The sequence below is a fragment of the Castor canadensis genome, chromosome 8 (assembly GCF_047511655.1).
Source record: "Castor canadensis chromosome 8, mCasCan1.hap1v2, whole genome shotgun sequence".
Taxonomy (NCBI): domain Eukaryota; kingdom Metazoa; phylum Chordata; class Mammalia; order Rodentia; family Castoridae; genus Castor; species Castor canadensis.
In genome coordinates this window covers 50,944,941-50,959,466 of record NC_133393.1, presented here as the reverse complement: position 1 = coordinate 50,959,466, position 14,526 = coordinate 50,944,941, and the positions used below count along the sequence as shown (strand labels likewise).

Genomic DNA, 14,526 nt, shown 5'->3' with positions numbered 1-14,526 from the left:
GTTGTGGTTTTGTTTTGTAAATCTTCCTTACTTATTTAAATTGGTGCTCTGATACAGAAACAGCTTATTATTTATATCATGTTAACCCTTACTGACAATCTACTTTGTACAAGAGGATAGCTTGATTCCTGGGTTCCAGGGCTTATATCTGCGATTCTTCCTTATTTTAAAGAGACTGCCTCTAAACATTCCATTATTAGTATGTTCTGAATAAGTTTAGGTAGCTGTTCTTTATCAGACAGAGTAGGTTCTATGACAAATTTGCTAAGAATTTTTAACTTACTAAGGGTGGTGGTAAATTTTAACAAAGCCTTGAATCAACTTATTGAAATGATCTTATGATAATGATGTAGACTACCTTAAATTTTCTTGTGTTAATTTGATCATGATCCTATTTTTAATATACTGCTAAATTTCATGCTTTAAGAAATTTTATGCATATGGTCATAGATATACTAACACCTGAATCCACTGATGAACTTTAACACCTCTAAAAAGGTGACAGACAAGGTGTGCTTCCTTATGTCATACAACAGGAAGATACAGCACCATCCTTAAGGATTCTTGCTAAAGAGATGGACCTATACATAGTAATTATCAATTTACAGGAAATTTTCGACTTACAGGGGAACAGAAAAACAAGTTAAACAATCCAACTAAGATGTAATCGGCCACTCCAAACCTGGGAAATTCTACAATACAAATGGCCTGGCTCCTTTAATAAATGGTTGGAATAAGGAAAATTGTGACTTAAGAGCCATGTCAACCAGAGTCATAATAATGGATCCTAATTTAAACAAGCAAAGTGGCATTTTTATATCATTATTATCTTATGTAAAAATGGCACATTATAGTTACATGCTAAAAGTTGCTGATAGACAGATGGTCCTTGGTGTATTACAGTTTCACTTAAAATATTTTACTTTATAATGGTGCTAAAGCAATATGTGATTGGTAAAACCATACTTCAACTTTGGATCTCTTCTCAAGATGCTGGGCAGTGGTAATAAGCCAAGCCAACAGGAGGAGAAACAAGTGACTATGTACTATGCTAAGCTAATGTGTGGTAGGCTAGGGGCATTAAATGCATTTGGCTTTTCAAGTTATTTCAATGTATGTTATTTTCAAGTTACATTGGGTTTTTCAAGCACACAGTCCTACTGTAAGTTGAGGACTCATCTGTACACTGCAGTATAACTGGAGAATCTATAGTCAGGTCTTTCCTGGCCCTTCTCAGGACATCTATCCTCTCTCCAGGCTCTCAGGATCTTCTACCTATTCTTCCATCTTCTGTAGATTATAGTAATATTATACACACACACACACATCTCTATATAGAGATATGAATCTCTCTATGTGCATATATATATACACACATACATATATATATATATATATATATATATATATATATATATATGTATCTGGATTCAATTTGCTTGGGTTTTCATGGGCTTTTTAAAAAAATCTACATTGGTATCTTCTGAGCCATTATTTTTTCCAAAATTTTCATTGGACCCTCTCATGCTTGAGTCAAGGTCTTAGGTCCCCAAGAGGCAAGAGAATGGGATAAGTTTATTTTGTTGCAGGCACTAAAAACTAAGCCAATGGAGATCAGTGTCTTCATGTAAAAGTTGCAAAAGTTGTTTATTTTCTTGATTCATTTAGATGTGTTCATGGAAAACAATAGCTTTTTGGAGAAACTTTCCATAACCTCACACTCATGGGAATGCCACTTGGCAAAAGCAATCAGGTGCATCAAAGCCAGGATCACTTACATAAGAATGCAAATTTCAAGTAATGTCTACTTAGTTGTTAATTCCTTTGGGAGGACCATTCCCTGACAGTTAAAATGACCTTATTTATTCCAGAAAGAATAAATCACCTTTTTTTTTCTGATACTGTCAAAATCAAGGTAAGAATCATTGCCACGGAATTTCTCCTTGACGGTATATGAGGAAATGGTCTAGGAATTACAAACTGAAGATGTACAAATTAAGTAATATTCCTCAAGTATTCTATGTAGAAACTTTGTAGACTCAGTCCACACTGACTGTACAGCAGGCATTCAAATTCATTACTGCCCACACTGGTAGAAAACTTTGAGGTCCTTATTTGTCACACAACTGTTGTATTGTTATTACTGATAATGAACTCCTAACCAGAAACTCGTCATCCACTGACTAACACCTGTGTGCTATACTATCTCAAGTCACTAATGGGAAGGTGAGGAGGACAGAGAACAACAGAAAGGAGCAAGGAGAAAATAGCTGACAAGTGGTGGTGACAACTGTATGCATTACACACATGGAATGAAACATATTTCAAAAGAAAAACTGGGAAAGTATAAACTTGGCTTTATGATCCTTATAAACTATGTCTACAAAAGTTATCACATCAGTCAGCCATGAAGCAGCTGTTCAAAACTTCTCATGCAGTCAGCCTAAGGTGCAAAGGAAAATGAGTAAAGAGACAGAAGGGTGGGACCTGTGGACAGGTACTCCGAAAACACCTCACCTGGACTTTAAAAAGCCATCTATAAACTGGGTTATCTAAAAGACAAATAAACCTCCTAAAATAAAGCAGAGTCCCCTAAAATATAAGTATGCAAAATTAGCACCAATGAAAATAACCAAATTTCTAATGACAAAATCCACAGTAAAACTGCTCTGATGGTACTTGTCTGTAGTCCCAGTTATGAGGTGGAGGCAGGTGATCCAGAGGATTGGGGTTTCAGGACAGCCTAGGCAGAAAGTTAGCAAAGACCTCCATCTCAGTATACAAGCGAGTGAGGTAGTGAGTGCCTGTTATCCCAGCTACTTGGGAGGCATAGGTAGGAGGATCATAGTCAGAGCTGGCCTGAGCAAAAAACTCAAGACCCCACCCAAAAAAATAACTAAAGCAAAATGAGCTGGAGGCATAACTCAAGTGGGAGAGTACATGCCCCGCACGTGCAAGGACCTGATTCAAATCCTAGTACTACCCACTCCCCACCCCAGACTTACTCTTTAATGTAAATGCCCACAGGAAAAAAAATGGTCACTTTAAGCCAAGCTTGCTTTGAAAGAGGGTGACAGAGTTCTGGAAAGAGCATGGGTCCTTCGGGGGACAATGACCCTACCCATCTGTACAGCAAGTGCAGCTGACTCAGGGCTGAGAAGGGTGCACAAAGTGTCCTGCAGTAAGCACTGCATCCAGGTTTGGCTAACTGGCAATACCCAATAAAGTAGTAAGTGATCCGTGAGAACTAGTTTGGAAAAGAGACCACCAGCAGAAACACACAGCTCATAGAATGGAACTCACCACAGAAATAAAATTTCTGCTATCTATTGTAATCCTAAGATAAGATAGTGCTACAAAACATTTCAGTGTGACTCACTGAAAACCTCACAAAATAGAAATCATTCCAGAAAGCTCGAAAGAAGAACTGCCAGCCACTAAACCATCAGAAATCCTGACAATGACGACTTGTTGAATAACACATTAGCAATATATGTGCCTGCTCCTGGGTCTATCATAGCTCTCACAGTACTTTACCAATTGAGTCAGACATGAAGAAGCCTGGAATGAACTACGGACACAGCAGGTACCTGATATTTAACACAGCGATTAACATTTGTGAATGTGTATTTGGCAACCACTGTTTTGAGCTCTGTATATACATTAACTAACTTGATTCTTGAAAAACCTACGAGATAAGGCATACTTGTCTTCTTTCTACAGAGAAGGAACTGGGGTACAAGAGGTTAAGTACACTGGTCAAGAGAACAATACTTGGAAGAGCCATGATTCAAACCCACAAGGTCTAAGTTAAAAGCCTCTGCTCTCCACATGCACACTGAGGGACTTAAATTTTAACCTACACAAAGATCTGAGAACATTTCTAACATATGCTTAAATTAAAAAACAAAAGACAAAAGGCAGCCACAGAAAACTCTGCTTGTTATGGATACAAATATGCAATGCTAAGGATGGGAGAGAATTACACACAGAAGTGAGCAGGCCTGACATTCATGCCTGCCAGGCTCTAACGGTAGCTCTGGGTGGTTCTGTGTACTCCATAAGGTTCAGTTTATCCTGCATTGCTGGATGACAGCAGCACAGGAAGAGCATCACTTACTAAATACTCTGGGACAAAAAGTGTTTTACACTGCTGAGTTTTGAGGATTTGGGAACATTTGCATAGACCTGCCCGACCAATTAAGAATCCCTAATCCCAAACTCTGAAATCTGAAATGTTCCCCAAATCCAACACTTTATGAGCGTCGTGCCAATGTTCAAAAAGTTTCCAATTCCAGAGCATTTTGGACTCAGATTTTTGGATTAGAGATGTTTTACCTGCACCTACCCAGGGAGAGTTGAACACTTTGGAACTTGTTGCCTCCCAAGACATTCTGTTAGCCATTGTTATAGATGACAAAGGAGATAATGCTGAATGGTGGCCTAGTTCTGATGCTTAGACTCTATCTGAGTCCACACCCATCAGTAAGATGTCACGTTACTGGTATTTTTGCTTAGATTAGGTATGCGGATATTTTTACAATACAAAACCATTTTTCTTTAAGGGAGGGAAGGAGGAATAAAAGCCCCACTTGGACAAGAAGCATATTTTGCGGTAACAGGAGATGAAACACAGTAAATGATGAGGCTGCTACTTGAATTCTTATACTCCACTTTGAAGGGGAAGGGAAGTAAAAGAAGGAAGCAAAGAGATGCTGAAATACGTAAGAGTAAGGAAATGAAGCGAGCCAGAGTTGTGAGGTGGAAAAAAATTCCAGACTGAATGGACACGACCAGGCTTTGCAAAACCGTGTTTTGAAATTATGCTACTTCTAAACAGGCAGGATAAGAAATAAGGATGAATAAAGGTGACTTTATTTCTTTAGAAAGAGTTTAAGGTGAAGACCAAACATCAGAAAATTCTCTGTAAAATCAGAGGAAGGACTTTAAATTCAGAGAAGCAAATGACAAGGAAAAAAGTCTATAGCCCAATAACAGAATTTGCTGAAATAAATAGAGGGGCTCATACTAAACAGGTGAAATTGTGGGCAAGAATCATCCCCTGGGATCTACCAATAAGGAGAGTTTTAGAAAGCAAAGAGCCTATCAGGAGGCAACTAAAATGGTTTATGCAACCTATCTTATTTTGAAAGGATTTCCATGGCCAGCAAAGCTACAGAGAAGATCTTAAGTTTGCAAAAGGGGGAGTCAGCAGGAAAAAGTGGAGTGTAGTTTGACTTCTCAAGAATTTTCTGCAAGTCTGTCCCCATGTAGCAGTCCTCCACTAGAGCAGCATGCCCAACATCTTTCATCAGATGTCTAATCTCGTGCCCATGGAGATACTGAACATTTTTGTACGTAAAGCTTCTCATGGTGAAGCTGGGTGATAATTGAGCTGCACTGGGGAGGGTGCCTGAGCACAACACTTACTGTTTAGAGTTCTGAAGCTGCCCATTGCTGTAAGTATGCTTAATGTCACTCCCTGTGCACCAAAAGAGGTTAACGTGGTAAGTGCTGCATATAAGTGATCTTTTAAAACAAAGAAGCAAGCAAAACAAAACCCACAACCCTGAATTTCTCTGCTTGGAAATGGGCCATTTCCAACTTTCTTTTCAAATGATCTTTCACAGTAACCTCCCAGCTGGTGGAGAAAGTGTCAGGCACCCAGTCCACATTAGAGAAAATATGGGGCAGCCATACACACATGAAAGCAACACAAAACCTTATCAGAGGCCGTTTAGGGTTCTTCTTTCAAACGAATGGGGAAGAGTGTGAAAAGTGCAAATGAAGGCTCCTAACATCTTCCTGGCTTTTCCAACCAGGTATTAATGGCATCTTGAATTTCTGCCTGCCCTAGGTTGGGCTCCTCATGCTCCCTCAACCCTGAAACTGCTGTGCCTGTAGTCTTCTCCATCAGGTTCCAGTTGGTGACCCTCTTTGTGGTCTTCTTTCTCTCCTGTCCAAGGTTTGTTCCTTGGTGAACCCAAGCACTTCTCACTGTTCCTGCTGCTATCATCCCAAGCCATGCCACCAGCACCTCTGGCCCAGATGGTTTCACCAGTATCACAGCTGCTTCCTTTCCATTTCTACCCTGACATCCTTCAGGATGCACAGCACAACCAACGGAGTCCTGTGAACATGTATGTCAGGTCACACTGCCCTGCATACACCAACGATGGTGCCCCTCATTCCCCCTGGGCTGCTCCCACCTGCCCCTGTTCCCTCCGCCCTTCCCTATGCTTCAGACACCACCACTCTTTCTGGCTCAGGCAGCTGAGTCAACACTTCTTGTTGTCCCTGTCATGTAGTCCTTCCCTCCACTGTCTGCACAGCCAACTCCCCCACTTCCTTCAGGCTTTACCCAAAACCACTTCTCACCAAGGCTAACACCCCAGCCACCCTGCCTAAAAGTCAAATGTTATCCAACACTCCACATCTGCTTTATTTTTTCTCCTTGGCACGGATTACAATCTGACACACTACATATTTCCCCATCTTGTTGCCTTCTCCTTCCTCCATATCTGTTGGTTTACTGCTACATGCTGAAGATCTTTATATACCACTATAAGACCACAAAGGAGGTGTGCTTGCTAGAGCAGGTGAGTGCCACACAGTCTACAGGAACAGTGTGGGTCAGATCTCAGTACTGCTGATATACCAGAAATTAGGCTGCCATTCTTCCTTTCTGACTGCATAACATGAGCGTACAGCCAGAACCCATCTGTCCTTTTTAGCAGCAAAAAGACAAGTATAAGAACTGTGTCCAAACATGAGATGCTCTAATATTGAGCTTGACTATGATAAAGCAGGGTTCTAAAACCTGCTCCCTTTATACACAGACATTTGTCTAGCTGCAAGTGCAGACAGACCCTTAAGTGGGCCATAAAGATGTTTTAAAACTGATAGGCATTTCATAAAATGAACAGAACAGTAAGCAGTATGGTTAGTGTTCTATGGAACTTTTCATTGCATGTACTAAATAGATGTGTATAATGGGTTGTAATGTGCTAAAATCATTTCCAAGTGTATATTGAAGTCAACTTTTGGAGAAAAACGGTTCACAAGTAACTTTCAGAAGGGTTTGTGATTTCCCTGGCTCTCCCCACAAGGATAAAAGAGCTGCATGGAAAATCCTGAGGATACATGGCAGTTTCTAGGTTGGGAGTTTGTGACTTTTTAGATTTCAGAAGGAATCATAGTTTAAATAGGTTAAAAACTGCTAATACAAGGCTATTAATAGGAAAGAGGGTCAATCCTCTCTCACTTTATTTCAAAGGATACATTGTTAGGTTTTCATTGGCTCTCTCCTGAGACTCCATTATGGGTCTGTTAATTTCTATAAACGATCTTTCAATCTATATAGCCAATTTTAATAGTAAGATTACATCCATGGCCTAATTATACTTAGCTTATGCATGACATAATCCCCTTCTTTTTTCATTTTAACTAAGCAACTTTGTAAGACAGACTAGAAGTAGATTTCAACACTTGATAAAAAGTTCATACTTACCCCATTCATTCATTCATCTTATAAAATTGCTGCCAGATTTGGCCAAATTCCAACCTTAGACCTGACTCTCCGCATGAGTCTTGGCTGAAGACTATCAGGGGCCTCGATAGACTTGTCTTCCTGTAAATCTCAGCTAATCACTCTTTACGCTTCTAAGGCAAGTGGCCAAGAGTACCAGCAATGTGGTGTGCTTCAGGTACCACTCTTGGGGTACACAGAAGTAAGCCTCCTTTGTGCTGCCACTGGCAGATAGGAACTTATTGTGAGGTAAATTTAGAAACACTTTTCCACCCCCTTAGAGTCATGAGATTTTCTGGCATTTTGTCCTAGGTGGCTTAGCACTTCCCCACTTGAAAACACTTGTGGCAGCATTAGACCTGGCACAGTCTTAAGACATTTCTAAAAAGGGGATACATATACATAACTCCCAGGTAATGAAAACATCACTTAATCCACGAACGTGACTCACTAGGAGCCTGTACAGTACCTTATATGGGAAGAACCCTTGAGTTCAAAATTTGGGACCTGTTGCAGTAAAAATCTAAGTATCAAATTGAATAATATCTCATAAATAGAGTGATGTGAACAGTAGATCCTGGTGTTTTTTGGGTTTTTTCTGCTTCCAGTAGCAGAATTTGGACTCACGGCTAGGCAGGCACTGCTTGAGCTATGCTTCCAGCCCTTCTTTTGGTGTGGTTATTTTTGAAATAGTCTTGCTTCCCCTCCCCACACCCCCTCGCCACCCACCAGGAGCCACTGAGCGGACCATTATCTTCTACTTATGCTTCTTTCAGGAGCAGGGTTAATAGGTATGTGCCACCATGCCTAGTATTTCCTGTTGAAATGGAATTTTTGCAAACTTTTTGCCAAGGCAGACCTCGAATTGCTATTGTGATCTCAACCTCATGAGTAGCTAGGATTAAAAGCATGAGCCACAAGTGCCAATTAGATGCTGAGTTTTTAAGAAAAATGGAATGAGGGAAAATATTCTGAAGATGAAACTGAGTCATGCTGCAAGGTGGCATGACTTGGATTAAAGAGTCCAAATGAGCAAGTGAACTAAACAGAACTTTCTCAAAAGAAGAAATTCAAATGGCCAAAAAACACATGAAAAAATGCTCACCATCTCTAGCAACAAAGGAAATGCAAATTAAACCACACTAAGATTCCACCTCACCCCTGTTAGAATAGCCATCATCAGCAACACCACCAACAACAGGTGTTGGCGAGGATGTGGGGAAAAAGGAACCCTCTTACACTGTTGGTGGGAATGTAAACTAGTACAACCACCCTGGAAAAAAATTTGGAGGCTACTTAAAAAGGTAGACATTGATCTACCATTTGATTCAGCAATACCACTCTTGGGAATATACCCAAAAGACTGTGACACAGGTTACTCCAGAGGCACCTGCACACCCATGTTTATTGCGGCACTATTCACAATAGCCAAGTTATGGAAACAGCCAAGATGCCCCAGCACTGACAAATGGATTAAGAAAATGTGGTATCTATACACAATGGAATTTTATGCAGCCATGAAGAAGAACGAAATGTTATCATTTGCTGGTAAATGGATGGAATTAGAGAACATCATTCTGAGTGAGGTTAGCCTGGCCCAAAAGACCAAAAATCGTATGTTCTCCCTCATATGTGGACATTAGATCAAGGGCAAATACAACAATGGGATTGGACTTTGAGCACATGATAAAAGCGAGAGCACACAGGGAGGGGTGAGGATAGGTGAGACACCTAAAAAATTAGCTAGCATTTGTTGCCCTTAATGCAGAGAAACTAAAGCAGATACCTTAAAGCAACTGAGGCCAATAGGAAAAGGGGACCAGGACCTAGAGAAAAGGTTAGATCAAAAAGAATTAACCTAGAAGGTAACACACATGCACAGGAAATCAATGTGAGTCAATGCCCTGTGTAGCTATCCTTATCTCAACCAGCAAAAACCCTTGGTCCTTCCTATTATTGCTTATACTCTCTCTACAACAAAATTAGAAATAAGGGCAAAATAGTTTCTGCTGGGTATTGAGGGGGTGGGGGGGAGAGGGAGGGGGCGGAGTGAGTGGTAAGGGAGGGGGTGGGGGCGGGGGGGGGGGACGACCCAAGCCTTGTATGCACATATGAATAATAAAATTAAAAAAAAAAAAAAAAGAGTCCAAATGACAACTACAGTGTGGAGAATCAGGCATTAGTCTGCTCAAATTCACACTAAGGGTTAACAATTAATGGTTCCATGGTTAACAGCAAAAATGGACCAGGTACAGTCTTGCCCTCAAGTGACCTGCTGATGGATGCCACTAAAAGTAGAAGCAAATCATCCGTGAGGGTCATTGCTGGGTGCTGAGGTCACATGGAACTTCTGCCTGGTGCCAAAGCATCACCTAACAGGTCATGTGCTACATGTCCAGGAGAACACATGCCTTCACCACAGAGACCACTCAGTCACCAGCACCTAACAGTGCGACAACCTGCCACTGGGCCTGGCAGAACCCACTGTGCCTTTAAAGCAAACTTCCAATTCACAGGAGTACAAAGGATAGAGAACAGACTTCATAACACTGTTGGTAAACAATAAGATGACCTAGAGCATGACACTCAACAAGAAGCCAATCCAGTCATGTCAAAAAGTCAATATAAAAATAAAGAAAAGGGTATGAAATACCACACTGCTGTCAGCACCACTGATAGCAGAGGTTAACTAACCATAGACTTTGTACTCAGTCTCAGTCACTGCCTTATTGCCTGGATACATGTCCACAACCCCCTCCACCCAAAAAACTGTTTTAAGTGAACGGTGCTCCTGGATTTTCTGCTTTTGAATTCAATTAAGGATGCTATTTTGGTTATTAACACAAAATATGCTTTTTTTTTTTTTCAAATGTTTTAACCCCTGAAAAATTTAAGTATCCAAATTGTTTTTGCCTCTCCCTTTCAACTGCCCCAAATGGAGAACCATTTATCTCCTTATTTCACCAGTCAGCACTGCATCAACTTAGCTAAATTCCAGTGTGTGGCTTTCATAATATGACAAAATAAACACTTTTGGTGATCAAACAGCATGCTTCATTTCTATTTTCTAATCTACACATTATCACAGTTTACTATATTCAGTGTTCTTACTGAGCACCAAATTTTAGGCTATAGTAGAATTCTTAGTAAGAAAGGAACTCCATGGATACTTTTAAAATTAAGATACTTACAGAACAAATAAATTACTATTTTAAATGGTTCTAAGAACGAGTATTGGGAAAATAAAACCACACTGAGATTCCAATCACAGGTTTTATGAAGTGTTCCAGTTAACTGGCAAAAGGTCACTGAACTGAGAAGGCCACAGGCAGGAGGAATGCAGTCCTGGGCAAAAATGAGAAACCGTACCTGAAAACTAACTAAAGCCAAAAAGGGCATAGCTTAAGTGGTAGGTAGCCTGCCTAGAAAGTTCTAGGCCTTGAGTTGAAACCCCCATACTGCCCTCACAAAGTCACCAAACTAAATTTTCTAGTAAAATATAATGTATGGCAACATGAAAGGTATAGAACACGGGTCTCTTCAACTATAGCAAAGGAAGGGATTTTTGTCTACCCAAAAGTCAGCGATAGGCTGTAGGCATGGCTTCAGCGGAAGGATGCAGGCCTTGCAAGCCCAAGACCCAGAGTTCAAACTCCAGTACAGCCAAAAAACTAAAACCAAAACAAAATAAAACCCAGTTATAGTCCTAGTGCACCAGCAGTAAATATCTGTTGAACTTATCAAGAAATAGCTACAATGCTGGCACTTGGCTTGGCACATATGAAGATTCACTAAGCTGACACTGAATAAAGGCTCATGATTATTACATGCACACGCCTTTCCGCTAATAATAAATTTCTCTTATCCACAAAACACTGACATGGCTTAAACATGTGTTATTTCACCAAACTACTCATGAGAAAACAGATCCCAGAGTTATAAAAGACTGATCTGAAGTCACCCAGCTAATATACCCTGCTTGGTGCCAGTGTAGGGACTCTGCTCCACTTTCTGGTCCCATCCCCTTCCCTGCCTTGGGTTTTGTCCCGAGCACTTAACGCCATGTTGGTGCCTTACTTCTTTATCTTGTTTATGGTCTACACAAGAGCTTCATGGGGGTAGGAATTCATCTGTTGTGTTTTCTGCTGTGTTCCTGCTATACATCTGGCCATAACAGATAGAAAACAAGAATTATCTAACATGCTGCTTACCTAAGGAGATTGGAAAGGACATTTCCCCCCTGGCTTGGGGTAAATGCCATATTAAAAATAAAATATAATTAAATAGACATTTTTAAACATGGTTGTATACAAAAGCAGTAGAGAAAGAAAAATAAAACACATTTATTCTGTGTAGCACACCACACAGAATACGTAAGATTGTTAAGAATCCTTGAAAAGAACATAGTACATAAATGTCATGCTGCTCTGTATTGGTCATAGTGTCTGTAACTGCCTGTTTATAATTTTATTAACCTCAAAAGCACCTGACTTGGCAGATAATCACTAAGATATGCTTCCATAAAGACTAGTTTTGCCAAAAGTCAGTATTTATCTGTTTTTGTAGTTGGCCTTTCACTCCACATTTTTAAACAGGCTTTGATGCCATTATGAAGCCTCAGCCCCCATAAAATGGTGCTTTACAATTTTAATTCCACAATCTGTAATCTTTGCCTTCAGGAATTTATAAAGGCATGATGACGACTAAGGCAAAAGAACTGAGTGGTTCCTAAATAGAATGCTTGCTTTTTTTATCTGTTTGTCAGACTCTCCCTATGTAGCGCAGGCTGGTTGGAATTATAGGTGTGCATGCCTGGTAAGTATTTAAACTTAAATATGATTAAACCTAAATTTGATCAATAAAAAAAGTATCAGCTCTGTGGAGTTAATGTTAAGCAGGGCATAGTGTATTACAGTTCTATCTTTTAAATCTTTGCTATTTACCCAAAGAAAAATGTTTAGGGAAATTAGTCAACTATTGTCAACAAAGTAAATAAGATATATATCCTATGTATATCATGACTTTCTACTTTTGCCTCTATCACCGTCATAAAAGAAAGGCCAAACTGGCCAGGAGGTGTCCTGCCTGGCTTCATAGAGAAACCACAAGGCAACCAAATGGAACTCCTCCATCTTCTATACCAGAGGGGGTAAGATCCTCAACATTCAACATGCTGTAAGACTAAAACACAAGCCACCATGCAGCTACACAGTCACAGAACTAAAATTATCCAGTGCTGAGAGTCCCTAGAAAGAATTCCTTTCCTGGTCAAAGTATTTGTCTTTTCAGGGAATTGAACTTTCAGGTCAGCAGCTCACCATGCAATGCAAATTCTTTCCTGTGTAGAAGCCTCCACTGTTGACACTCTAAACAAGGAGGTGTGCACTGTTTCTACCTGCCTGCTCATTTATGCATTTGTCAGAAGAAAGTATTTTCAACACTGTGACAGGAGGCATAACAACTCTGGCTCAAGGCACAAGCACTATTCTGAAATTGCTTGGGAAAGCATACAATTAGGTAAATGATAATTAGGTACTTTTTAAACATCATCACAAAATTCTCCAATTTCTGTAAAACTTTGCCATAGGAAATAATTTAAATAATCAAAGAACCAGTTTGATGTACTAGAGCTTTATAGTAAATTTGTTCATTTGCTCACTCATTCATTCATTTGACAAACACTGTAAGAGCCTACTATTCATCAGGCATTGTTTCGGAGGCTAAGATAGAATACAATAGATGCAAGACCTCCCATCTCCAAAATAACCAGAACAAAATGGACTGGAGGTATGGTTAAAGGTAGAGTGCCTGCTTTGCAAGCAAGACCTGAGTTCAAACCCCAGTTCCACACTCCACACCCCCAAAAAAGAAAGAAAGAAAACCCAAAAAACTGCCTTACAGAGCTGACATTTTTCTGTTTCTGGAAAAAGCCTAATTTCATAGAATAGGTAACTATGGCTGCATCTTTATTAAACTTCAATATTCATAGACAAAGGCATAAACAAAGAAAAGTTTAGTTTCAACAGTGGTCATCAGACAGACTTCTACCAGTAATTGAGTATGTGACAGGTTCTGCTGGCATGCACCCTCAGAAAGGCTTTAGAAGATCTGTTTTGGAAACACCCTTACCACAATCTAGACATGCAGAATCAACCAGAGAACTCCTGCTGATAGTTCCTGACTCTACACCCTGGTGACCTGGAGGTTTTCAGCATCTTCCAGCCGTCAACTGATGAGCTCTATCTAGGCTGCAGAAATACAGTCACTGCTTTATTTTAAAAATACAGCAGAGGTTGTTAGTGTTTAGGGGGGCATTTTTTGTCTGCTCAGAAGCAGAATTTTGAAGTCTGAAATTAAAAAACATCCTACTGGTTGATTCTGGAGAAAGCTGAGTTTCTGAGGCAGAACTGGAAACAGACAGCAAAGCAACTGCAATCCTACCTTAATTTACTGTTAAAACTTCCAAATCACGACAAAGGAACAACAGGAAGACCGTGGCCTTGAATTTTAAACAGATAATCACCACAAAACAGTCATCATGAGCTTCAGGTGTTCAGTTAAGAATACACACATAATCTGAGACCTAGACCCTGTTATCACAGACCTATTTAGCAGACTGGTACAGTGGCTCATGCCTGTACTAGGGAGGATGACAGTTTGAGAGACCCCATCTCAACCAACAGCTGGCACACACCTGTCATCCCAGCTATGCAGAGAAGCGCAAATAGAAGGATGGGAAGGTCAGCCTGGGCATAAAGCAAGGCCCTCTCTCCAAAATAACTGACACAAAAAGGGGTAGTTGTAGTAGAGCTCTTGCCTAGCAAGCGTTAAGACCCCAAGTTCAACCCTCACTAACCCCTCCCCCCAAAAAAAGCTCACAGATGCCTAGTTTAGAGAGAACAAATACAATTTCAACAGAAAGATGCATGTAACAGTCCACTTGGCTGGCTGAAAAATGTGAGGACAAGACAGACAGATCCACTAAGCAGGATGCTGGA

The 14,526-nt window shown here is 40.3% G+C and overlaps 1 protein-coding gene across 2 annotated transcripts in view; it reads right to left on the bottom strand.

Annotated features, from left to right (window-relative positions):
- Window positions 1–14,526, bottom strand: part of Cdyl (chromodomain Y like) — a 165,510-nt gene that overhangs the window by 94,957 nt on the left and 56,027 nt on the right. Inside the window, exon 1 of one of the 2 annotated variants that reach the window (XM_074082989.1) lies at window positions 7,511–8,173. The exons of the other annotated variant lie outside the window; for it this stretch is intronic. Within the exon in view, the coding sequence (XP_073939090.1) occupies window positions 7,511–7,519 (9 nt within the window). The 5' untranslated portion in view covers window positions 7,520–8,173. Of the gene's footprint in view, window positions 1–7,510; window positions 8,174–14,526 lie in introns of those variants that run through there. 2 annotated transcript variants of the gene reach the window in all.